This window comes from Lichenostomus cassidix, chromosome 7 (genome assembly GCF_008360975.1).
Source record: "Lichenostomus cassidix isolate B80296 chromosome 7, HeHo_3.0, whole genome shotgun sequence".
NCBI classification, from domain to species: domain Eukaryota; kingdom Metazoa; phylum Chordata; class Aves; order Passeriformes; family Meliphagidae; genus Lichenostomus; species Lichenostomus cassidix.
In genome coordinates, this window is record NC_139488.1 from 32,251,915 (window position 1) to 32,279,203 (window position 27,289).

The 27,289-nt window shown below is 42.1% G+C and overlaps 1 protein-coding gene across 3 annotated transcripts in view; it reads left to right on the plus strand.

Annotated features, from left to right (window-relative positions):
- THSD7B (thrombospondin type 1 domain containing 7B) overlaps nt 1–27,289 on the plus strand; it is a 295,328-nt gene that overhangs the window by 254,213 nt on the left and 13,826 nt on the right. For 2 of the 3 annotated variants that reach the window (XM_085067129.1, XM_085067128.1), the window contains exons 17-22: nt 7,834–7,967; nt 8,656–8,809; nt 17,849–17,990; nt 19,912–20,027; nt 20,477–20,594; nt 26,567–26,712. In XM_085067129.1, coding sequence (XP_084923255.1) covers nt 7,834–7,967; nt 8,656–8,809; nt 17,849–17,990; nt 19,912–20,027; nt 20,477–20,594; nt 26,567–26,712 — 810 coding nt within the window. The remainder of the gene's footprint in view (nt 1–7,833; nt 7,968–8,655; nt 8,810–17,848; nt 17,991–19,911; nt 20,028–20,476; nt 20,595–26,566; nt 26,713–27,289) is intronic. The other variant, XR_014853539.1, reaches the window with a different exon arrangement.

Genomic DNA, 27,289 nt, shown 5'->3' on the forward strand with positions numbered 1-27,289 from the left:
TACTTTGTGCTATGCCCTGCTCCTCAGAGGTTGAAGTGACAATAAAACTATGAGTAAAATAAAAAAGGCAGGTTTTGGGCCAGGAGCTGCATATTTTTTCCTTTTATTTACTCACATTGAATGATGCCAACTTGGTGTTTTAATCTCTGAGAAAGAGCACTCATGTTTCACCATGTTACAACTTGGTATTTCCAATGCCTGCACCAAGCTCACAGAAAATAAAACCACTTACCACTCGTAAATATGAATTAATAAACCTTGCTGGGCAATGTGGTATTTCTGTCAGAGTGAGCTGTAACGACTGGGGTTTGACAGAGCTCGCCTCTATTAACTTTTTAAACAAGGCATTTTCCACTCATTGCACTTAAGAGTTTGAAATAAATCAGGGTCTGACTTTGAATATTTAATTATCCATTAGAAGAATGTAAGGGATTTACTAGGAGCATTTTGTAAAGTCCAGCAAAAAGCTAGATGCACTAAAAGCATCTAAAGGCCACAGTGAGGGGAAGTGGAGCATCCAGATGTCTTTATTGCAGGAATACCCTGCTGCTTTCTTAATTTCTCCTCTTTTCCTCATTTTGCAGCCAGAAATTTTACAGTGCTGCTTTTTTTGATGCCTTCAACCTGAAATGTCTTTATCTGAACTTTCCAGAATCTGATTTTAAGCTGAGATATCATCCAGTTAGTGCAAGGAATTGGGCATTTCCAGATTGAGTCCCCAGCTCCCTGAGGGCTCCCTTGCCACCCTCTAGTGAACCACTCAACTCTTCATCCTCAGTTGCCTCACGTGTAAATTAGGATTAAAGTTGAGCAGTTTTGAGGATTGGGCTGTAAATAGATAATCAAGATCAGGGGAAACTTCAGAAGCTCGATAAGTGTTTTCACTCTTTTCAGAGAAAATAGTTTTTCAGCAGTTTTTGAAGTAGTGGAGGAATGGTGGGGAGTGTTTCTGCAGGGGCTTCTGTAATGCCCGCAGGGCAGACCCTGGGAACTGGTGAAACTCTGTCTGTGCTGCAGTAATTACTGCCCTGACTCTGAACTTAGAATAAAATGGATCCCATCCTTTTGCCAGATACAAAGTTTTAGACAGTTTCAGGTTTTCTTGGTTCAACGCCAGGGAAGGCTTTTCAGAACCTTAGCAAAGCTCTAATTGATTTTCTTTTTTCCACACCACAAAGGAGATAACAAACACAAACTCCTTTGATTTGGGTGTGAATGAAAACTAAAACTGCTGAATTTGCTTCACAAGTATTTGTGCAGGTATCTGCTGGAGGCATACAAAATTCAGGAATTCCCATAATTCAGAAGTCTTGCCACATAAAGATCAGTTCAAACTTTTGTGCTCTAAGTAACTTTGAGCAATTTTATTTTAAGTTTTGGTGTCTATTTGCAGCATCCAAATACCTAAAGACAAGTATTCATCAGTGAAGCCACTGCTTTGGAAAATCTAAATTGCTTGAAAATTAACTGTTCAACCAGTTTTAATACTGGTGAGCAGTTAGCATATTTCTGGCAATTGTGATCAATGGATAAACTAGCCTGAAATAAAATCAATTTTATTTTAAAGAGAACTATTTAATGGTGAAATTTTAATGAGATAATTTCTGTGATGTATTGTTTGTTAATGTGCAAGTACTTGTGCTTCAGACATACGGTAAAGCTTTTAGGTGCGTGCTTAGATCTGCCAAATCAAACAGGCAGTTAAGTAATTAACAAAGCAAGTGCTTCATTTTTAATTCCATTTTAAAGAATCAAACAAAAGAAATTCATTGTTAGAAATTATCTAGCTTGGATTAAAGAGAATGTGAAAGCAGTATTGGAACATTATGAAGGTTATTCAGTTAATATATGAGTATCTTTCAACCAAAAAAAGAGATTGGGATGAATGAGACAGAGTTAATAGATAAGTCAAATTTGTAGATTATTACAACGAATGGATATTTTTTGAAATGTATTTCTCACCATCCTGTGGATGCTTTTGTGTCAGGCTGGTGGCAAGAGAGGAGGTGGATGTGGCCCACATGTCACCAGCTGGTGGCCTTGAGCTCTAAGAGGAGGAGAAGTCCCTTTTGCTTGGTGACATCCCACTGCTGCCTCCTCTTGCAGCCTGGGCAAGCAGAGAACATAAAAGTGGGTATGCAAAAAGTACCAAAAGTGAGCAAATTGCTGTCCACTCAGTAGAAGTGGTGTTAAAACCTTCACCTGATTTTCCTTACCAGCAATTTCTGCAAACCAGAGCAAGTCAGCTCTATTTCCTGTATGAGATCTTTTCTAGCTCTAGTGTTACTCATGGTGGTCTCCATGGTTTAGAAACTGGTTGTGATTTCTTTGGTTCTGGCTGTTTCAATGTATTAGGTCTAATGTAACCTTGATATAAGGGCAGCCATGTGAAATGAACTTATGTTAGCAATGAATTCAGCCCATTTGTATTAGAAATGAATAGCACAGAGGTAGTCCTCAGGGTCTCAGGCAACTGCTACAGTGATCAGTTTGGTTGTTCTAATATAATAAGCAGATATTGACTTCGTTGGAGTGAACACCAAGATTTACTGTCATGAAAGCTAAAATATCGACTGAGGGAAAACCAGAGTCAATATTTACCTTGAGGGACAATAAATCTTGATGTTCACTGAAATATGAAGTCACTATGATTTTCAGAAGTGTTGAACCTCGTTCTAGTTTATTCTGCAGGTGCTCATCAGACAGGCAGCCTGAAGTATAGGTGTGAATTTCTTTTAATGAATCACATCAGTTGAGCAAGTACACTTGTTTCTATAAGTTCTTTGCAAGGTCACTGTTATTCCTGACCTATATTTAAATAAGTAAGTTAAAGAACATTATAAATCACAGCAAAGCTCTTTGGTGGTTAGATATTTGGACTTTTCATTAAAATGCAAGTATCAGCTATTAAAAGAGAAAATAAATAGGTTAGCTTTTGTATATCTTGTTGAAGTAACTGTCCACATCAATATGCCTTAGCAAGGGCTCAGGGTTTGCATTCGAGTGAATGGGAACTGGCTTCCTTTATTAGGGCAAGCTTTAGCAGTCTGTCTCTTAAAAAGTAGCTTTTGTCCATCTTCCCTTTAATTTGAGAACTGTGCCCATCAACTTGACTTTGGGATTCAGGTGTGTGTTAGTTTAAAAACAAACCAGTGGGAGATTGCAAGTCAGAATTATTAATTTAATAGGAAAATTAAAAACAAGTGCAATAATGCAAGGGAAAACACTGACAGAGTCAGATACAACCTGACACCCTGTTAGTCAGGGTGGTGGCAGCAGTCCAAGTGAAGTAGTTAGGTCAAAGCAGTGATCCTGTGGAAGGTCTGGTCTCCACCTGAAGGTCCAGTGGTAGCTCTTGTCCTCTGGGAATCCAGCAGACAGGAGCTGCTTGTGCAGCTCAAAGCCAGGTTATATCCAGGTGGGAATGCTTGGCTCCTCCCTCCTGGCTGGAGCATCTCACAGTAGGATGAGATAATTCCAGGAGTCATTGACTGTTATCAGGGGTGAGTTATAGCAGGAGATTACAACCAGTACCCCACAGCTGGTGGTAATAGAATACTAAATATATCTATATTGTAACCTAGGACAAGGTGTTCAAGCAGTATTCCAGGTTAATTCTGACTACAAAGAGCAATACAGAGATCCTATGAAAGGCAGCAGCAAAACTCCCCTTGGCTTCAGTCAGGCATCGTTTCATCCCTTGGTTCATTGAACCCAAAACCCAGCATGTAAATATGCATAAAAATTGAGGAAAGCAGTTAATTTCCAAAAATGCTGGAAGACTGTGTTTATTTCTTGAGGCAGCAAGGGATGAAGGCAGCCTGGTCGCCCTGGGCACTGAGCTCTGCAGCTCTTCACAGGTCAGGTGTCTGCAGCTTCCAGCATCTTTCTCCCTGCTGAGCCATGCAGAGCAACAAGTTCCTGTGCCTATTGCATGGAATTAATTTCATTTTTGTCCTTCAGGAGGTGGATTGTGACACTACAGCTCCATACAGTGATGGGGGGCTCAGTGTGAAGTGGTTTATAAATGCACTGTCTTAGTGGATTTGCATAAGCTTGGGGAAGGGTGAGCATTAAGCAGATTATTTTCAAAGGAATTGTCTTTGTGCTTGGGAAGAGAAGTGGCGTAGCAGGACAGTGAACTTCTGTATCTGTCTCAGAGGTGGTGGATGGCAAACTTGATGTGGGCCAGGAGACCTAGCCCGTGTGTAATTGGAAGGTTGGATGCACTCTGTTACAGGCAGGGATCCATGGGAGCACATCCCAATCCCCTCCAGGCTGGGGCACTTTGGGTCCCCAGGCTGGTGAGGAGTGAGGACTCCTCATGTTGTCTGAGCCTCTGTTCAGGATTGGGACAGGAGTGTTCCCATGGGCCCAGGAGGTGGGAAGTGAACCTAGGGTTCTCTGTTTGGTGGGACAGAACAGCAATGATTAGTCAAAATCCTTTGGAAATGCAAAATCAAGAGCAAATATGTTTGACTTCCTTAAGTACCACAGCTCCTAGCCAAAGATGGGAATGGAATGCTTGAAGGTTTGTTTAAGGTTTTTTCCAAATACAAAAAAAAAAAAAAAGAGGAACTGGAGGTGATTGAAAACAAATTGTGGCAAGGCAGGAGAGAGAAATGGGAGGAAAACATTGTCCTGTGGAGGAAAGGACCACATGGCACATCACCGTGTTTTTTAAATGCAAAGATGGAGTTACAAATTGTATTCACAGCTTCCTGAACTCATTCCCACAGAGTTCCACCCATGGAAATGTTGCATCTCCTCGAGACTCCCACTTAAAAGCTTAATGGCATCCACTGGTGCCTGTTATAACTTGTTCTGAAGAAATTTGTCCCTCCTGGTGACGCAGGTGGTTATTTACATCTCCCCAGTGTCCCAGAAGTGCTGCCAGAGGTGGCATTTCTCAGCACTGATGCAGGGCAGAGGGGAGAGCTTGTTCACAGGAAGGATTTGTTGTGGTGTCAGCAAAATAATAGCTTAGGAAAACAGGTTATTTGTGACAGCTGTATTTCAGGTTTTCAGTGGTGAATGTAAGCTAGGGATCCTGACCAAAGAGGATGTACTGCACAGATCAGCAGCAGATCTCTGGGGATCTGAGATACCACAGGGACATGTGGCCAGTGCTGTGTGTCCTCCTTCCTCTGTGAGATGTCTGTCTGTCTGTCTGTTGGAGGAGGAGGAAGAGAGCTGGTGGAACTTCACATGGGATCAATCCGGTTTGACACAATCAGACAGCAGACTAGAAATGCTCTATTAGTTGCTTTGTTATTGTGATCCTCCCCGCTCTTGAAAGAGCACATTTGAAGTATCACTTCACATTATGAGTATTTGTGTCACTGCCCATGGGATTTCTGTTTTGGCCTCACAGGATTCCTCAGATAGATTTTAGTTCACGTGGCATCCCATGCCTGCCCAACTCTGTGTGGTTTTCCTACACAGTTACTACAGCAGGTACATGCCACAGGGGGTTCTGAGCACTAAAACACATTTATGGTAAATGCCTGATGTTAAACCTTTGCTGCCATCACAGGTGGGCTTTGCTGGTTCAGAGAGGTCTGAGGTTTAACAGATGTTCAAGGCAGAGCAATCAGAGGTCACTGAGGCAATGAGATTGGATTCCCAAGCTCTTGGCTTCATCCTGGCTTCAAGCAGCAGGGCAAGTGCTGAGAGGCTGGCAGTGCTGTGAACCTGCAGGATTCACAGTGGTGTCCTCTAACCCTGAGGAAGGGTTATTTAATAGAGCAAGGGAAATAATCTTAAATCCCCAAAGCAGCTGTTTGGGCTGCCCCTCTGTGCCTGTGGAGGGAGGGAAGCAGCACAGCACCATCACCTCCCTCCTGCTCCCAACCTCAGCTTCCTCTCCAGAAGTCAAAACAGCAGGAGCAGGCCACCCAGCTCTTAATAAACTTACTTATTAAGTTTTACCATCTTCCCTGGGCTGGTCCCTGGCAGCCAGTTTTGTCCAAGTCTGTCTCTTTGCTCGCTCCCTCTGTGATGAGGATAAAACTGATCATGCCTCAAGCACCTGTTTCCCTCACTAATCGTCTCCTGCAGACGGCAGGGTGTTTTGTCAGGCAGCACAGGCAGGCTGTAGTTTTTCCTTCCCCCTGTGGAGCAGGGAAACTAATAAATACTCCCTGTCTCTACATCCATCTCCTGGATGGATGTCTGTGGGGAGCACAAAGGCTTTGCAGTGCCTGAAGAGGAATTGCTGTTGTCCCTGGTGTGTGCAGGGATGTGGCTGCAGGAGTCAGTGACTGTCTGGAGGTGACAGGCTGGTGGGGCAGGATGTTAAAGATTGTCTCGTTTCCAACCCCCCATCATGGGCAGGGACACCTTCTGCTAGTTCAGGTTGCTCAAAGCCACATCCAGGTTTGTAATTTGTGCTTAATAATATGTAGGGGAAATGGTGCTAATGGTATGGCTGCCTCTGCCCAATTTGCTCCCCTCCCTTTCCCCTCTGTGTGAAACGTGATGCTCTTACAAGTTCATGTTGTCCTTGCCTTCATCAGTTCAGAGTTTGATTTCCCTCTTTTCTGTCTTTTCATCTTTACATATTTTGCACTTTTCAGCATCTCTTATTCTTCCTTCTCTGCTAAAAACTGCACAATTTATAGGCAGACCCACAGTTAAAATTAGTCTCTGACATTTTCTGTTCCTGAGGAGTTTTACTTGGCAAGTTGTCTTCCTCCCATGTGAAATGAAGGTGGTTTTCTGATGGGACACCAGTTTTGTTTTCAGACTGGTATTTCAATCTTCTTGTCGTCCCACCTCCAAAATGTTGCTAAGAAAATGTCTTTATTCTTGTGGCCACAACACGTCTAGTCATAATCTGCTATATTAATATGGAACTGTAAATTATTAAACATGGGGCTGAATCTTTTTGGGGGGTAGCTGGGAGGAAGGCTATAGATTTATAGTTATTCTAATGGTGAGAATGAAATGGCTTCACAGCAGCAAGGCTGAGGAGATTTTGGTGTGTGGAAGAAGGAGTTTTAGGTGTGCTGTATTTTTCCAGGGCAGCACATTATGCTTCATGCAAAGCAACAGGGAATACTGCATCTTCAGATCAGCTTCTGCAGACAAACCAGATTCAAAATAAATAACTTTTATTCATCACTGTAATAGAAATGTTGATGCATTCATTTATTTAAACCTAAAAATCTGCTGAAGTGCTATATCTCAGTGGGCTGCTTTTAACAACCTGAATATCTGGCACCTTTTATCAAGCTTTTGGCTGTATTTTTCTCTCTACGTAGATACCATAGTTGAGGTGAATACACTGTCGTGTTTGATTAGAAGATATGTTAGAGATAAGTCACTTGCAGGCAAAAAAGCATTTTACCGTTTTTGTGTATAAAAATCAAATTTGTTGGACGCATGAAATTTCATTCTTTTATGGTAAATGGCTTACAAGAATGTGTTAGAAGCAAAGGTAAATGGGTGCTGATTTTAAGTTTGTACCTTCTGAAACACGAAAGGATGTGGTACATATGGACCTGGTGAATGACATGTGATAGATTATACTGAGAGCAGGCAGAGCAAATGAAATTGTAATGGAGTTCCTCTTCTGGCTGCAGGAAATAGCTGTTATTTATCCTGCTTCCCGAGATGCTGCATGCATACTGCTGTTCATTATATACTTAAAAATCCCTTGGCAAGTCAATAATGAATAAATGAACTTAAAGCCATTACAGCAGCCTTAGCATGAGGAGTGTGAGCCAGGGTATTTTTCAGTGTGCCTTTTTGTGGGTTTGGCTGAGGCTTTTCTGCAGACGTGCTAACCTGGACAGTTCAACTGAAGAGTTTGGTTCTTTCTCCTGGCAGGTGCACGAGGCAGTCCCATGCTACAGCGAGTGCAATCAGTATTCCTGGGAAGTAGAACCATGGTCTCCATGCAAAATCAACAGCGAACAAAATTCCCTGCACTGTGGAGAAGGAATACAAACGAGGAAGGTCAGGTGCGTGAAGACAAAAGCTCAGGTATTCCAGATCAAAAAGAGCTGATATGTTCTTGCATAAAGCTGCAATATCTGGCCATCTGACAATGTGTACATTCCTGAGTCCAGTGCATTTCAGATGAAAAGAAACATGTGTTTATATGCCATGGTTTACAGCAAAAGCATTTCAGAGATGCAGCCTTGGTTTTTCAGGAACACGGCACGATATTTAAATTAGTATTCTTCAACCTAAATGCCATCTATACATAAAGCTCCCTGAGGTGCAAAGCCTCTATATTTTGATTTGCTAACATTTTCCCCAAGTAATAGCACTGCACGCACCAGAGTGGCATTCATTATTACTGAATATTCATTCCCCAGGCATGGGGAAATGCTGAGTTATTTCCAAATGTTCAGATGTTACTAGCAGGAGCACTAAGATTTGTTCTCGCTGGTTGTCATTTTCTGTTTGCTCCTTTGTCAGCCGATCAAAGGTACAATCCCCTCTGTATGAAGTAACAAAATCATGTTGTGCACGTAGCTGAATTCCATTTGCATTAACATATTAATTCTGCGTTTTGACCAGCCATGCTGCTCGTAGCTATTGTCATGTCTATGTCCTGTACGGGGTTGAGAAAGCTTGTTGATATCCATCGTGGTGGATAATTAAAATGTGGTTCTCTAATTAAAATATCTGTTTTCTGTGTAGGTGTGTGAGCACTGCTGAGAACCACGGTGTGGAGATTGTGCCCCATGCTCTGTGCAACCAGGCTGAAGTGCCAGAGACAGTGCAGAAGTGCAGCTTGTACTGTCCCAGTGAGTGTGCAGTGTCTGACTGGGGGCAGTGGAGCCCCTGTCCACAGGTAGGCACTCCTGCCCTGCCCCTGGCAGTGCTCCTCACACATTGCTCTGCGCTTCTCCTTCAACCATTTCATGGCCTAGTTATTTTCTAGGAAAGTAAATTATTTTCTGAGGGATGTCAGGCTTAATGGATCCTGCCAGCATGGTTGAATCTGGAGATATTTATGTCTCTACAGAGACTGAGCTGTAGAAAGTTGGTTAGTGAAACACGTAGTTATTACTGTGACAGTTGATTCAACACATCCTTCCCCTTGGTCTGCTGTGGGAAAGTTCCACACGAGCAGAGTGGGTGAAGGGACCAGGATTCCAGCTGCAGTAAGGGCTGTCTGCCTTGGGAAGTGTTTGCACTCTGACAGTGTTTGCACTCTGCATGACTGCCATGACAACTCACTGGCAAACCCAGGTGGTGACACTCCTGGACAGGTCTCAGTCCTGAGGCAATGACAGCTCTCCCCTCCCAACACACACTATTTCTGTCCTGTGTCTTCTCCTCCTCAAAGCCTTGGGGGAAGATTTGAGGCTACAGCAGCAGAAGGGCATGGCAGCAAGGTGCCTGAACAATTTGTCATGTCATGAAATACTCAAAACTTTGTGAATTATGCAGGGATTCAAGCCACTGCCAAGTGCTCTGTGTTTTCCTACGTGTACAAGATGGAAAGAAGCTGCAAATTCTGTATTATGAAAAGCCTCAAACCACGTGATTTCAAATCTGTTGTTTCAAATCTATTGTTTCTCTCTGATCAGTGTTGAAGTAGGTGCCAGGTTTCATCTCAGAGGGGTTTTTTAATAGACTTGCTTGATGTATTTAAGTGACAAACACATATTCATTGCCCCCGTGTTAACAGGGCCATTACTGAAAGTTGAGTGGTTATTGGACAGGTATTTATACTACTGCTGACACAGGTAATTTCCTTCCATAATATTTTGTGTAGCGTATCAATATACTCGGTAAGAACATGTCAAATAAAATCTGGTGTTTCATTTCCTGCGTTCACCTCCTCCTGAGCAGCAGGGCTTTGATGAAGTGTAACACTCTTGCAACCCATACAAATGCTTGGATACCTTTCAGAGTCCCACTGTGGTTGGGCTGTTTCTTTGCCATTGACTTTTTCAGACATCGATTTTCTTCATTTTTGCATGCAGTGGACTAACGCAGAGATCCTTGAGGCCATTGGGAGTGTCTCAGGTGCCTTGATGGTAGTCAGTTGGTTATATATGACTGCTTGAAGCTTTAAGCACCCTCATATCCGTAAGACAAACAGACCTTTTGCCTGAAGGCTCCTTTTTTTTTGGCAATGGTGAAGCCTCCATAGCCCACAGAAGCAGGAAAGGGAAGCCCAGAGCTCGTGGGCTGCTCTCCATCAGGCAGCACATCTCTTGGCAGGCTCAGGGCCACATGCCACAGTCCCTGTGCCTCCTTGTACATCCCTTTGCCATGGTGGATGTTAATTCATAAATGTGAGGGCATCTGCATGCCAATGCAATTAACTGAACAATATGTTTTCACAAGCTGTTCTGCAATGCTTTGTTGTGAAACTGAGATGACTGTGTGCCGATGGAGCATGTGTTTCAATAGTTCTGTCCAGATATGAGGCAATAAACAGCTTGAAGTTTTATGGGCAGATAAAACCCTCCCTTTGATGAGTTTACTGCAGCGCTGTCTCCCTTTTACAGCCACTCTGGCTGTTTGTGTTGGGTTTTGAGAGAGATCCACACAGCACAGTCCCTCCCAGGCTGCACATGGCCAAGGCAAGCGCTGGGCTTGCTGTCAGTGCAGAATGACTGCTGGGCCACTGGTGTGTGTTTGGTGTGTGTGGGGCAGGGATGGAGGGAATTGTGATGGCCAGGAGTGAGGCAGTGCCAGCTCCAGGGTGATTGCTGGAACCCTCCATCCCCTGAGTTGCCACTAGGAAAGGTGGTCACTTAGGACAGCTACGAGTTGGTGGATTCAAAAATTTTTTTAAAAATTGACATCATATTGCAATGAAAAAGCAAAACTGTGCATCCTGACTGCTCTTTGTCAAGCACATTTACATTTCATACCACAGTAGCTGGCACTCTTTTAATTACAGCATTCTCATGAGGCAGTTTGCTAAAGACCTTTCCAGGAAATCTTCCTGTAGCTCTGGTCGTGTGTGACTTGCTGGAGATAAAGAGGATTTGTGAAACTTGACAAATTCTAGTTTGTAAGAAATGAGCAATCACAATTTCAGCCTCATCTTTGCCTGAGGAGCTCTTTGATTTGAGATATTTACCTAAGATTCTGGTCAGGTGAGAATTCCTTCCCAGTGACTTTGGTGTTTTGCTCATGTTTTACAGTGTTGATAATAAATTCATCCTGATAGCAGAATAACTAACTCTTATCAGCTGAATATAAAAAGGCCTTTTAGATTATCCGTTGTACCTTTTGTCAATATGTCATTGTACTCTGGATACTTTCTAGGGTATTACTTGGTTTTATCTTGTAGCAATATTCTTCCCATGTGAATTTTCCACTTTCAGGATGGTAAATGATCTTGAATCCTGTTGAAATCAATGAGTCATAAAGGTGGTGACTGCTTTGCCAATGGAAAGTATTTTCTTCAGTACTTTTTTTTCTGCTGAAACATTGTATTTGTTCTACCTTTTTTGGCTGCATTTCCCTTTTGCTTTTAAACACTTGTGGTCTTTTATAATTTCAGATGTTCCCACAATTCTTTTATGTGTGATTTTCAACTGAAATACATTTTTTGCATCTTGATTATGGTGCAATTTAACACTGCTGCACAAAGGTAAATTTTAATATTTCCTCTAATGGTCAGAAATGAAGCTGTCAGAAATATAATGCCTCAAAGTTGCTTTGAGGTTTTCTCTCTGTAATCCATTTGAGAAATGCATAGTTACTGATTTAAAACTTCCCCATTATTCTTGCTTTTTTTATTGAAAGAAGTAAACTCAAAATGGTTTTCCCTGTGGTTGCAGACAATTTTTTGGCTTATAATGTTTTGTTCTTTGTCACTAAGTAATGTCCAAGTAACTTAAATATCAAGCCTTTAAAACCATTTAAAATAACAGTTTGAAGCTTGCTAGTTTAAAAAAAAAAACAAACAACAGACAAAAAGCCACAAGGAAATTAGGTTGACTTGCATTTTGCTTCAGAGATTTCATATTTGTCCCAGGGACAATATCCTGTTCAGTCAAACATCATCACTTGATTGCTCAAAGATCCAGCTAAACAATCTGGGAACTGAAATCCTGTCATCTCTGTTACATATTCAGTGATGGAATAACACACACTTCCTGCGGCGTCTCGACTTTGTATTCATCTGACTTGGAAATGTAATTAATTGACTTCAATTGAATTCATCAAAGCATTCTTAAAAAGAGTTAACATGCGAGTGGTGCTACAAGTCCCTGAAATAATTACCTCCAATCTATTTCGTTAGCTCTCTGTCGCAGGATGGCTGTCGCAGCCCCGTTGTGGATTGGAGTGGCCTCCTCGCTTGCCTCAGCTGTTGGCATTTCCAGCAGCTAATTCCAAGAGGTCTGAAATTAGTTAATTATAGGAGGTTGTGTGTGTGGTGAGTGAGAACAGCTGTCTCCATTTCAGTGAGCGTTTTCCTCGTGGATCAATGGCGATGTGCCGCGCTCAGGACTTGCCACAATGGAGTTATTATTCCCTGGAATCTGCGGGGACAGAGCAATCCTGCCACCACTGACCGGATTAAAAGTGTCACCAGGCGATACAGCGAGCTCCTGGGTTTGCAGGGACTTTCTTTCCAGATGCAAGTTGGAGTTGTTACAGTTTGGAAATGCCAACTGGAAGAGAAATTGTGGATTCCTGGAGATGCTGGGAGTCACCCTGTGGATTACCAAAGTCTTCATCACAACTTGGACCTGAGCACAGGGTGGGCAAGGCTGGAAGGGAGCACTGGAGGTCATCTAGTGCTTTCTTTTCAAGCAGGATTCCCCAGAGAGTGTTCCTCAAAATTGTGTCCTCAGTCAGCTTTTGGATGTCTCCAGAGGAAAATCCCCAACCTCTCTGGGTTTGTCACGTAAGTTTGGCACAGGACCTGCAGTGTGAAGGTTGGACTGAAGAGTGAGGTTTGCACAGAGTTTTTGTAGCCCAAGAGAAAATGTATTCTGGTCAAGTGGGAGAATGATGCTGGTCAAGGCTTTTTTGGAAGAACATGCACTGCTCCTTATGCATAGCTGTGACTTGGATTTTTTTGCATGGCTTTGTCAAGAAAAGTTGGTAACTGCTGTATTCTTTAGATTTGTGGTTTTACTTTTATTAATCTTTGTTAACAATCACTTTTTAAAAAGTAATGGTTCTGTGTGGAGGCAGGCAAGGTTTCAGAACCTGGATGCATCTGAAAAAGAAAATTTATGCAAATGCATTTTCATTTCAAAAGACTGCTGGTGTTATTGTAAATGGCTTGTTAAATTGTTACAAAACATCCACACTGGCATGAACAATATAACGGTTCATTGCCCTGTTAAAAATAGTCAAATATGGTTGCTGCCTGTGCATTTACCTTATTTTGAGGTTGTATGTTTCCTTATGAATAGCCAGTTAAAAATAATGCAGCCAGCTATTTATAGGGCAAGGTGCATTATACAAGCTGCTTGATAAATTAAACAGCATAGAGGGCCCTGTAATGGGTTACAGCCTCTGTGCTGAACAATTATGATGCATATGAAAGCCTGGATCAATGGACAGCTTTTAAAATCCACCACAAAGAAGTTCTAATAGTGTATATTAATGTGTGATATGTTAACAGCTCTTATGCTGGAACTTTGCATTCATAACCTTGCAGCTTTATTTTATTTAATACCCTTCTCTTCCAGAGCAAACTTTCTGTGCTTTGTCAGTTCTGTGATTGTCTGAAGCAAAGGCTGGGTACATCCTTCGTGTATGTTTTTGTGCCTCACTTTTTATGTTAGCTTAAAATAGTGACAAGTGGGCATGGTGAAAAAATAGCTTTGGCTAAAAGAAATATTAAAAAATGCAGTAGTCGATAGTGCCAGGAATTCCTCCACAGAAGCAAGATGATGGCTGTTATAATTTCTAAATTGTCCTTTGAGAAAAACTTTGATTTATTCCTGCCTTAACATTTTATGGACCTCTCATTGCTTCAGAATATTTTGTTTCTGTAGTGGTTTATATAATCTGGCCTGTAGATCTGTGGCTGTAGCTCAGCTTTTTCATACTTTATGGGAAAGAACAATGGAAATGGTGAGATTTAATGCTATAAAGTAGGCTGGGACTGTACAGTTTTACCATAAAGAAACCTGCTGTGTCTGTGTGTGGCATCCTAGTGCTGTAGGCTATTAATGTGCCACCTGAGCTGGCACCCCAATATTAATTTCATCCAGAAATTAATTCTGTTCCTATCACCAGTTCCAAAGGATGCATATGCCAGAATTACACACCCCATTGCTTACATTAACAAGGAATCTGGACAAACAACATAGTCTGTAAAACTTCACAGCCAAACTAAGCTGCACCTGATCTTGGAGGTACATAGGGTTCTCCAGGCCTCTGATCTTCTACCTCCATGCATCACAGCTGCCTCTATTTCTTAGGACTTGATTTTCCTCCTGTTATTTCTGGGCAGTTGGCACCCTTAATCATTGTCCTTCTTTGACCCATAAATCTTTATTTCCAGGCTGGGTGGTGTCAGAAGTGAGATTCAGTTTCCCAGAATAGGGAGCATTTGCTGTTACACCCATTTCTCTCCCGTGGTTACATTCCAAATTCTCCCAACTATGGAAACCAGTTATGAGATTGATAACCACAGGCATAAAAATAAGTATCACGAGCATAAAGAGATGATCTCAGAAATACAAGTCAACCTCCCACTCCTGAACACATCTGTTGTAGGCACCTGCCTTTCCTTATGCTTCCACTGTGGAAATGTTGGCTGATGCTGAGCACAAACCAGTTGCAATAGCTTTACAGGAGGTAATGGCTGAATTGATGTAAAAAAATAATTAAAAAAAGCTTCATCTGTCATCAGTGAAAGCACTAGATACTAATAGAGCAGTAGGAAGTAAAATAATATCTTTGGAAGTATAGCATCCACTCAGTGGGAAGAGAAGAGTTGTAAATGAAGATACTCAGTAAAGCATTGCTGAATCACAGTGGGTTTTATTTATTTAAAACCCCCAAAATTGTAGATTCATATATGCTTGTAATTAGAAACTTGGATCCCCAGGGCAGATCCAGTCTTGATTTGTGTGCCTAAATGGTACCTTCACTGTTTTGTATGGAAGATTTCTTGAACAGTCAAATTAGATCAGTCATTTTCTTCATTTGTGGGAATATTCAGACTCAACCTGTTATCTTGCCCAAATCCTAATTAATTTTGTGGTAATTTCTTACTTTAAGTAATTAAAGTATACTCAAGGAATATCTCTTTTCTTTTGCTGCCTTTTCTACAAATTGCTGTCATTTCTGTCCTACTCCTAAACCTGTGATTTGCTATTGATGGTGATTGGTTTTGCTCTCAGTATTTTTAACCTCCACATTCAGGACCTGGACATTGCTTGTTAATACCCTCAGCATCTCCCCTCTGGAAACAATCCATCTGCTTTACTTTCACTGCTCACATCCCCTAGTGACACTGAGGCTGCCAATCCATTCCTCAACCTTTGCCGTATTGTAAATATTTGATTTTTTTTCCAGCCTGGGTTTTTGTAGGGGTCCTGCAGGAGCTGTGCACCCAAGCCCACTGAGATTTCAGGGTAGCTGGATACTCAGCTCCCTCTTGCTCCTTTGAAAAACTCAGCTTTCATCTTTTTCTTTGCAAGTCCTTCCCTCCTGCCGCTTACTCAGTTCCACGTATATTTGGCTCCATTTTTTACGTGGTTAACTTGAAAGAGTAAGGGCAGAAAATCAATTATAAAACTAAATTGACTTCTCAATTGACGTTAAGAGAAATTCAACAAATAATATTACAGGATATTAGTTACAGTTTGCCGACTTTGAATTTTTGCATGTTTCCCATGTCCTCAGCTTGATTAAATGAATGCTTTTCCTACAGAGATTCCTTATTATTCAAAACTGGTAAAAGTGAGCAGCTTACTGCTTCAGCTCTGGCTTCTGAACACCGTGGCTCATCAGCACAGTGAGAATTCCATCTTCAGAGCATCAGCAAACCCGTTGTTTGTTTGGGTCCTGGCAAACACCAGACAGATTTTGGCCTGTTAGACTGGTCTGCTGCCTACCAGGAGGATATCTGAGAGGGAAAATGGTCCTGCTAGCCAGGAGAACTGTGGGGCTCTGTGGCAGCACTGAGCTGCATCAATGCCCTGTAATGGAGCACCACAGGGGGCATGCTAGAAAGGGGGAAAATACTATTTTATTAAAAGAATTTACTTATCTACAAATGATGCATATTTTCTGTCTGCAGGTTCTTATTTTGAAGGGAGCAAAAGCTGGTATTTCTGAGGTGGCACAGCCAGCTTCTGTCACAGCATTCATTGATTTTTTTTTCCCCCTTTGGTAACATAATTCAGAGAAACATTAATTAGGAGTAGCTACTGAGATACATGCTTTGATTTTTTTTCTTAGTCTTTTTGGTTTATTGGCAAATCATTTAAGTTATTAGTGTTAGTTGTGAGAATGAACAATCAAATTAGTTGTGAAAAAGGCAGTAAGCTATTAGTAAGCACTTAGCATAGGTTTAATTTTCAGATAATTAGAAACAATTGGGTATTTTAGCTGACCAAGGGTATTCGAATAAGATTACCATTTAAAATGATTTGACAAGGTGTGTGTCAGCAATAAAAACATAATAGATTTTCCTTCATGTAGTGTAAACATAAGGAAAATAAGCCCTGACAATGTATTTTAAGACCAGACCAGACTTTTTTCCCATTTATCCTGATATTTGTTCTGTTGAGTTTTGCTATCATCTGTGCAGCTAATCCAGTTTACAGCAGTCTGAGATCCAGATATATGCTGCAAGGCCATTACATTTCCCTTTAATATTCACAATACAGGAATTATTCACACTTCCACCCGTGCAGGGTTCAATGTTTGCAGGCAGCTTGTTGCATGATAATAAGCCCGTGGTTTTAAACTGTTATTTTTTGTAATTACAGCACTCTATAGAAACATCATGTTTTAAATCCCCAAGCATTTTTAAAAACGTATTCCTACTTGCATTGCTTTTTTTTTTGTTTTCTTTGCTGCTCCTGAGCAATGCTAATGAAAACTCTTAGGAATTAAATAGGTCGTCCTGTTCAATAAACTGCAGTGAATACCTTTAATAAGGGGTTTATTTCCATTAGATTTGCTGTAACCACTTCCTCTCACCCATTCCTGTTACTGGATTTTGGGAAAACAGCTGCCTGCTATGGTTCTAAGAGAGTGAGGATTGAGGGCTGCTAAAAGCAAACAGTTTTCATGCCTGTGATGCACAAACAGAAATGAAAACCTGCCTCAGTTGGTTCATATTCCTGTGAAAATGTAAACAAGCAAATCCTGGTTTATAGGACATCAGTATTGGTGTCACATACACTGAAAAGTCACCTCGTCTCGTTGTCAGCATCATAACTGATATGCAATTACAAATGTCCTTCTTTGAAATGAGGGCTTTGCTACAGTATCAGATATTACTTAAAAATGCATTAATTGTGCCAGAAATCCTGTCCTGTTATTCAGTACTGTGGCATCTTGCTGGAAGAATTGGACAGAGGTGCAAAGCAGGACACAGCAAAATGGTTTGGTCTTTATCTTATTGTCCCCAAGGATCCTTGTAAAAAAACATGGAAAAAATCGTATAGGAGTGGCTAAAATAGCCAAATCGGGATGGTTAAAAGATGACTTTTAGTACTATAGGATTTTTAATTTTGAACCACATTTTTTCCTTCATATGCTTTTAAGTATTGTTAGAACAGAAGTGGGATTGTATCCTACCTGCCTGGGGCCATGGATGTGCATGAGCAGCCCTGGTCTGTGGTGTCTGTGTGATTTACTGGGGTCTGTGTGATTTACTGGGGTCTGTGTGATTTACTGGGGTCTCTGTCATGTCCATCCCATCTCTGTACAGGTGTGTGACCCTAATATTATGCAAACCCGAACCCGACAAGTGCTGAGGTCTTCTGTCAGTTCAAAGCCCTGCCCTGAGGATTCACAAATGAAGCCATGTATTCTTAATCAAAATTGCTTCCAATACCAGTACAACCTGACAGGTAGGTACAGATTTTCAATATGCCCTTAGTATGTGTTTTTAGTTATGTTTGCTTGGGGTGTTGGTTAAAGCCTTGACATCATTGGTTTTAATAAAGGTAATTACATGCCAACATTTTTACAAATTAGTGGACAAATGCACAATTTTTATGTTTAAGTTGTCATTGCAGGTACACTGGAAATAAATGTTATTGTTAAAATCCCACATTAAATCGGATTTTCAGTTGGTTATCAACAGAATTCATTACAAAATTCTAATTAAAAGAGTATCATCACTTGTGCAGTTCTGGTGAAGCCAATAATACCAACAGAAGCCTGCTTTGAAGGCAGTATGGGTTATATGGGTGGGCACAGGAAATTCAGAGCAAAATGCATTATTTAGGACCTCAGAAGCAATTGGATCTTTGCAAGCAAATGAAAAAACAAAAACTTCCTTTTGTTTTGACCAGCTGAAATAAATGAGAAAGGCATACAGAGGAGAGATCTAAGAGGAGTTTGGAGGCTGGTGGGAAGGGAGAACAAAGCAAGATAAAATATCTGAATATAAACTCAGCCTGTTTGTAATAAAAGCCCTGGAAACACAGGCAGCAGGATGATGCCTTTTTTATCATCACATTTCAGAAATGCAGAACATTTATGTGTTCATGTTTATCAGAGGTGGAAGACACAAAGTAATAGGTTTTCTTCTCATCCTTCTTATTTATTGGTGGTGTATGGAAATTTTAGTGGCTTCTGTTATGCTTTTTGTTTATTTTAAATGATGTTTTAAAGCTTATTTCAGTTTAGTTGTATTCTGACCAACATAATTTCAGACACGTAATAAGATATTCATTTTCTCCCGCTAGAAATACTGCTTTTATTTCATGAGTATTAGAGTTTAGTTTTAAATAATGGATAGCTTTGCCTCGAGACAAAAACAGGTTAAACCAGAGTTCCCCTTCAGAAACTTTCCCAGCTGCTTTATCAAAGTGGAATTTTACTTCAGACAATGCAGTGCTGTACCTGTGCCAACTGGATTGAACTGATAGCCTTTATCAGTGTTCAGCATGTGCACTCTGATGTAGCAGTGTCGTAATGGGATGCTGTCTGGGGCTGCCAAGCGAGCACTGCCTCCTCTGAGACTTGCCTGGCTTGGAGAACAACTTTCTTTTGTGGGGGGTTGGTTGTTCTTGGGTTTGGGATGCCCTGATGTGGAGCAGTGCTGCTGATGCCTGAAAAGCTGGTAAAAATAGGAGGCAGACACAGCAGTATAGGGAAAAAGGGTATTACCTTGGTTTTAATAGGATCTCAGGTGCACAACTCGTCAAAGGTGGAAACATGCCAAGCAGCACCCAGTGTACAATGCATATACAAGTTAGGGACCTCACAAATTAGCACATCTACCTAAAATCCCCCAATAAGAAATGTAACAGATAAAGTAATTGTCCCCCTATTCTAATTAACCCCCCTCAAGTGAGACTACAGCCCAGTTTACAAAAACATGTTCCAGAGAGGAGGCTCTGCCCAAGGTTGGAGCCTCTAGTTTTGAGATAGTTATAAATGTTTCATCTTCCTCCCTGGAGAGCCCCAAACTTAGTTAAATACCAGACTGCAAGAGTTATAAACATGTAGGGCTAAGGTACAAGGAGTGTTTGTGAAGGGTACAAGGAAAGGCTATAAAAATGTATAAAAAGGGTATAAAAAGAAAGAACAAGAGGCCATCAGGCATCACTGCTGTAGCTAAGGGTAACAGTGTTCAAGGCTTCAAAGCCAGGCTGGGTGGGGCATTGAGCTACCTGCCCTGGGGGAAAGTGTCTCTCCCCATGGCAGGGGATTGGAACTGCCTGATCTTTGGTGTCCCTTCCAAGCCATTCTGTGATTCTGTGATGGTGTGTTGAGTACCCAGGTGAGCTGCAGCATGCACCCTTCTCTCTGTGTCCGCAGGCTGGAGCGGGTGCCAGCTGGGTGCCAATGCCACCTGCGGGCACGGCGAGCGGCGCCGCCTCCTGAGCTGCCAGCGCAGCGATGGGGTCACCGTCAGCATGCAGCTCTGCCAGCGGGTGAGCAGCGCTGGGGCACGGCCAGACTTCCCTGGGGTGCCCTCTGATCCACACCAAGAACACGGTGGGGAGTTTGTGTTCGGTGCTGGCGGGGTACGGCTGGGGGCTTTGGGGACAGAGGGGGTCACTGGGGGGTGTCACTCCTTGACTCGAACACAAGAGGTTCCATGGCTGCAAACCCCTCCATCCCAGATCTGGGGTCAGGGAGGTTGTGTCCTACTGTTAGAAATCTAGGGGTGTCCTTTTGGAATGAGACCCAAACACCGAGGGACGCTTAGATGTGAAACACTTCAACACTGAAACTTTTCACCACTGCACCCTCAGGAAAGCTCTGTGTGAACACCACCCTGCTGGCCCCCAGAGTTGGTGCCAATCCTGTTTGGGTGCTTGGCTGTGGCAGGAGGTGGCTGGGGCCTGGGGAAGCTGATTTCTGTGTCTCCCTGTCACAGCTCGGCCTGGAGCAGCCCGTGCCCACGAGCAGCCGCTGTGTGGTGGGCTGTGCCGTGGACTGCCAGCTCTCGCCGTGGTCGGCCTGGTCGCAGTGCTCCCACACGTGTGGCGCCGGCGGTGAGTCCCTACCTGCCCTGCCCTCCTCACCCCATCCTCAGACATGCAGCACAGACAGCCTCCCAGCCCCAGGTGGGCTCAGGTAGTCCCTGAGCAGGGGCACAGAGCTTGAGGATACCTCAAGCCACATCCCAATCCTTCCAAGGTGCTTTTGGATGCTCTCCAGGTCCTGAGGTGGTGGGTGTTTAGAGCAAAGCAGGCTATTTTCAAAGTAGTCTAAAGTGAAAAAATGCAACTTAGGAAACAAGTAGTCAGGTGTCTGGAGGATTATTTATTAATTAATTCAGACTCTCAGAATTCAGTCATAGCAAAGGTTCACCCCAAAGATGGGGAGTACATAAAGCTAGCAAAGAGGTGGGGAGTGCTACAGGATTCTGAGGAGATTAATAAATAAATACAATTCCTTTGCTGAAATAACTCTTAGTAACATAATTGCATCCCATTGAGGAAAACACACAAAGCCTATTTTTCATCATTTAGTATATGCTTCTGTTTGCATTGTGAATCCACAGGTCCCTTAACACTTCTATGACCCCAGTAACTTCAGCATGACTTTCTAGAGCTAGAAATGCTCCCCAGCATACAAAAAGTGAAAGGATTAGGACCTTTTTCAACTTAGGTGATTGGAAATACCCTTTGAGTATTGACATGAGGAAATGCGTTGAAGGTTTATTCTCAATAAGCTTGGGACTTTATTTCCCAGGCTTCTGATGTGCATTAGATGTACAGCTAATGGTCTTTAAGATTCAAAAGCTATAATGTATATTTGAATCAAATTCACTTAAGGTCAAAAAGAAAAAAGCTCTTAACTTCCATAAAGTGATTCCTTCAGATGGATTCCAGAGATCAAAGTGTGTTACAGAAAAAGCTTAATATTTGGATTAGTGCTGTTCTTTCTTTGCTGAGCTTTTAGCCCGTTTGTGAAGTAGTGCTTTCTTAACAGAAATGAATAATTCATGGACAATGTTTTAACAACACCACACTGGGAGTACTATTAATTCCAAATTTTATTTTTTTTCTTCAAAATCCATTTTGGAGTGTTAATGCTCATGTTGCTGAATAAACTTAATTTAATTTTTTGAGTGTTCAATCGCTTACTAAGTTAGAGTACAGTGCAGAAGCAGGTTGTAGTGTTTTTATGGCTTTTAGCATGCTCAAGGAGCAGCTCACCCTGTATAGTACCTGAAGGTTTTTTCATCCTGAGCTCTTACATTGCACAGTTTGCAAAAGGATGTACTCAACTGAAGATGGGCTTTGTATTCTGCCCCTGATCCTGAAATGCTTGTGCAAATTCCAAAGACTGGTTAAAGAGCTGATGGCTGCCAATGACTACAATGAGTTGCTTCATGTGTTAAATCAGAGGAAAGCTGCAAACAGCAGTGCCCTGCCAAAGGAGATCTTCCAGCGAGTGTCCTGCCTTTGGGTGCCAAACCTCACTGAGGCTGCTTGAAGCACACAGTCAAGCCCAAGCTCAGCTCAGTTCATGGATCATCCCTGCTCCTCCAAGATCATCACTCTGTTACACTGCTGCCTAGAGTGCTGCTTGTACAGGCCACCGTGCTATTGCTGTGGTTAAACATGGATTTAAAAGCTGAAGATACTCTTTTGTGAATCTGTGGCAGCAAAGCAGCTGGGAAAACTGTCTGGAAAACTGTGTAATAAAGAAGCTGAGTTTTGCTCCGTCCTTCTCTACCATTTGAACAGCTTTGCAGGGACCCAGGAGTCTTCTGAACCTCCTGCCAAAGCAGGAGCATCAGTGAAACAAAAGTTCTTTGCATCCAGATTATTCCAAGCACATGGCTGATTTTCCTGCATGCTCCATCCTGATCTGACTTTTGCTGTATCAACTCTAAAGTGTGGATCTGCCGTGGAATCAAACATGTGTGGTGGAGGGACCTTGGCAGCAGTGCTGTGACCATGGCCCTTGTATGCTTCCAGCAGCACAATCACTGTCACTTCAGCTGCTTCACCGAGTTCCAGTAGGCTGTAAATACTCCTGGATGATGGCAATAATAAGAGAAGACGTCACTTGTGCACTCATCCACAGGTGGTGCTTCAAAGGAACACAGAGAGGGTTTCCTGTGAGAAGGGTCATGGACTGTGACACCTTTGAGGTCACTCTGAGTTTCCAACAGGCATTTATGCGAGTGGGATGAAGCCTCAAATTAGATAGGAAAAAAGAAAGGATGACAATAAACGAGCTGTGGGAATTGGCTGTAGTAAACACTTATAACTGCTTCCCTTTGCCAGTAAGTAATTGCCCACTGTTTGGTACAGCTAAAATGCAGGGCTTAGATGCTTGATGTTCAGAAATAATTCACAGCAAGTTTAATGCAGCATTACTGGATCAGCTCACAACAATATTTTGCTTTTCTGGCTTTTTTTTGAGAGCGTGTGAAGGGCCTGCAGAAGCGCCATAAAGTACTTCAAAGAGAAACATAATTTAAATATAATTCAGATCAAAATTTAGTGTTGCTGGATTTGTGTTTTCACATGTTTTTTTATTCAAACATTGTTGCTAACATTTTTATTCTGTCCTTCTCTTCCAGCAACAGCTTGATGTGATATATTTTAATGGGTGGTGCCTTTACTCAGGTTTTATTTTATGGAATAATGCATTTAAACATGAAGCGGTGCTGCTGTGCATGTGGCACTGGCATCTAACACAGTTCTGGTACACAGCAGCCAAAGGCGAATATATTGATTTTTATGAATGATGATGAGTAAAGTAGATCTCTCTTTCCTGCCTGTGCTGAGCCTGTGGAAATGTGTAACTGATGCTTGCCTGCTGCAGCTGCAGCTCTGGGCAGCATCTGCTCTGGGTGCTGGATGGGGCTTTAGGCTGACACTGGGTTATTATATATTAGAGTTCCTTATATCAGTTGCTGTACCTCTATGAAAAGATATATAGTGCTGCCTTAATGGATGATGCTTCCATGGCCTGGATCACAGTTCCTGGAGAGAGGTTTGCTAAGGATAATCCTCAGCAAATTGAATTTCCTTTGTTAAGGCAAATGAATACACGACGATGCTGAATTCTTCTGCGTAAACATTTTCCAATCCCACATGGCTTCTCCCAGGTTCTGTAACTGGACTGCTAAATTGTATAAACCACCTCCAGCTGTGCTTTGCCACTTACAAAGCTGGCTTTATCAGATAAATTAAAGGATTTACCTGAGTTACCCAGGGCTGAACATGTTGCTGTGCCTTAGTCCTCAGAGCTCCGATGGGACTGTAGTGGGCTATGGAGATGTGAATCCCAACACCACAGTGTGAGGGGCTACAAGGATGCACAAACTGAAAATTCCAGTGCTTATATTCTTCCCTGGATCATCACCAATTTGGGAAAACATTTTTGGTGTTGCCTTCTGCAGAAGAATTTCTTGTGATGTTTTCTCGCCTGCTACTCAAACTTGGCCAGTTCAGTCTGACGGTGGGAGATGCTGCTTGGGCTGCCTCAGTGCCTGCTGGAGGGAAGTGGATGAAAAGCCATATTTATCTCGTGTCCCACTTGCTTCTGACTGGATCTAATGACTTCTTTTGGTTTTTTTCCCTTTCAAGACTAATTTGAGCATACGAAGAAATGTTTATTTTTAATTTCAGCACACTTTGTGTCCTAATTTTTGTGTCATATAACATTGCAGAGCAGAGGAATCATACATGGCAAATTCATTGGGAAATTAGAGAACAATTCAAAGGAAAATGAAAAAAACTAACTAGGGTTGCTTCAACTCTTCTAGATATTGTATTGAGAGCAAATTAATTTCAGATGCAATGAGATTCTGTTCTGCATAGGCAGCAAAAGATAAGGGATTTTAAAAGGAAAAAAAACAGAGTTTTTCTGCTACTTGAGTGGTAATTGAGCACCTAGATCATGTTTTTGGAGTAAAAAAAAAGTTAGAGATTTAAGAAACTCACTGCAATTACTCTGCAAAGAAAGCTTCCAAGGAAATTTCTTTCTTCAATAATTGATTCATAGTGTAAAAAGAAAGTGACAGACTGAGTCAAGCCCCAGCTGACCACTGGGACTGTAGTGAGTTTCAATAGTTTGGATAACCAACTGTAGGAAACCAAAATGGAAAGAAAGGTTGTTAATTCCTCTTTCTGTTCAATGATCTTCCCATTTACATATTGCTAGAAACATGTTAAACAGAGTGTACGAAAGGAAATTATTTAGTTAATTAAAATAGCTTGATGAATGCTTCAGGCTTTCAAGTCCCTCCTAATGAAATTGGATCTTTTTGCCTTAGGAGACCTCCTTTTCCAGAGCTCCATGCAGGGAGCTGGTGCCTGGCAGAAGATGCAGATTCTGGTGTCCCCAGAATCCTGCAGCCACAAGCTTCCCACTGTTTCCCAAAGATCCTTTGCCATTGCTCAGCAAAATTCAGCATCAGCACTGAGATGTGTTTGGCAAATTCGGTCTTTGGCTGGAGAGGAATGACTAATTTTGGCCTGTTGGGCCAGAGAGGGCTGTGATGGTGTTCATCCAACAGCAGCCTGGGAGGTTTCTCTTCCCTTGCTCTGACCTCCCAGTGAACCACAGTTTTCCTTTCCTTTTCCTTTTTTTTTTTTCCCTTTTTGTCCTTTTCCTTTTCCTGTCCTCTCCTCTTCTGTCCTTCTCCTCCTTCTCCTCTCCTTTTTCCTTTCCTCTCAGCTGGGAGGATTTTTTCCACCTCCTAATGTATCTGATTCTGTGGTGGCTGAATGCACACTCATGTGGATAACAGCTTCTATCATCACTTCCATTACAAAATCCCCAGGTCTGGGGGATTAAAACCGGAAAAGGAGGAAGTCTTAAAACTGGTTTGAATGGGTTTGAAAATAGAATTCAGTGGGTCAGAGCAAGGGAATAAAGGTAGGAGATCTTGCTAAGTGCCTTTTCCAGGTGTGTCTGCTTTTAATTTTTATCTTCTAAAATGCTTTTGGAAACCCAGCTCTGCGGATGGTCAGGATGACAGATATCAGAGATGTGCTTTACACCTGCAGTATCCTTAATGAAAAAGCATGTGCATAAATAGCTGGGAGAAGGATCTGGCTGGTTATTGCAGCCTGCCTGTTTTGCAGGGTGTTTGCTCCCCCAGCAGACTCCCCTGTGCTCACAAAAAGGACCACAACACCTTATCTCTTCCTTTGCACTAGGTTAGCAATTACCACTTACCTCTTCCTTGTTGTATTTGTCTGCCCTTACTGCCCAGACCTTTCAGTTTTTAACTCAAATCCACACCTGTTGAAAGACAAGGCAGAAATTTTATCCCCAGCACAATCTTCTGCATCCCACTGCATAAGGGCTTTTTCTTTTCCACTTTTCTTTTTAATTGGAGATGGAATTCTAATTGAAACATTTTGAGTGAAAACATTCCTGGACATAAATGGACAGCAAAAGGAGGCGGAAATGGAATTGCTGTAACTTTAATGAATATATTCAGTTTTATTAGTTCAAAAGTAGTAACATAATTGCTTTTTCCATTCAGTGGCTGAAGAAGTTTTCACCAATAATAAATAGGATTTTAATGGAAATGGTAGAAGTGGTTATGGACGGTAATAGCCACTACAGTGTTTGCAGATTTCAAATTAGGTCCACATAATTGCTCATAAAAAGAAAATTTCATTTGTTAAAAATCTTTGGGAACATATTGAATGTGTAATGGTAGAAACGCCACCGCCATAGGAATTATTTTCCCGTCATATTTAATAATCAGGATCTAGTCAAGTATTTAAATGTGTCGCATAAACAAATACTATATTTGGAAAACACACAAAACCACTCTTAAAAAGCATGCTTGAAAATATCACTGACTGCATTTCTTAGACGTAGCGATCACATCCCTATTATCCAAACAGCCTATCCAATTAATTGCTTTTTTAACAGGTTTCAGCGGTGGGAAATGAGCTAGGAATGGCGATAAATTACCAAACCTGTCTTTCTCTCTGTGTTTGTGTCTCTCCTGGCTGTGTGCTGTGTCCCTGCCTAGGCCAGATGGTGCGTGGGCGCTCCGTGGTGCTGCGGGCAGCGGGAGAGGGTCGTCCCTGCCCCGAGCAGCTCAGCCAGCACAGGAGCTGCCCGGTGAAACCCTGCTACAGCTGGCTGCTGGGGCCCTGGTCTGCCTGCACGCTCCAGGTAGGGCTTGCTGCGGAGCTTCCTGTGCCAGGGGGCAGCGGGAAAACCCCTTGTGGTGTTGGGGGTTAATTGCTGGGCATGGGATGGAGGGAAGAGGGGAAGTTCAGGAGGGGTGAACTCCTGCCTCTTACCTTGCAGCCATCAGCAACCATTCAAAAGTGGTGGTATGGGTCCAAGTGCTGCCAGCTCACAGAGTTATTATAGGGGATTTATGGGGTGAGTGTGTTTGAGTGAGCATAGTTGTGGTGACCTATAATTTAATTATATAAAATAACTCTAACAAGAAAATAGATACACTAGATATCAAGACAGTTTAGCCATTTTTTTATCTTTTTTTATTTCCTTTTTTTTTGGACTGTATAGCAGATCTTCTCCCCCCAGGTCTCCAGCACAGCAGTGTGAGTTATTGTATGAAGGGCTGGTTTCTACTTTCTCCTTACCCTGGCTATCTTTTTAATGATCTAAAAATGTCTGAATTCAGTTCTGCTGTGCTGTCCCTACGCTCGGCACCTCTGCTCAGCACCAGGGCCATCATTTTTTCACTGGCAGTGACTTCCATCAAGCTTGAATTGACTTT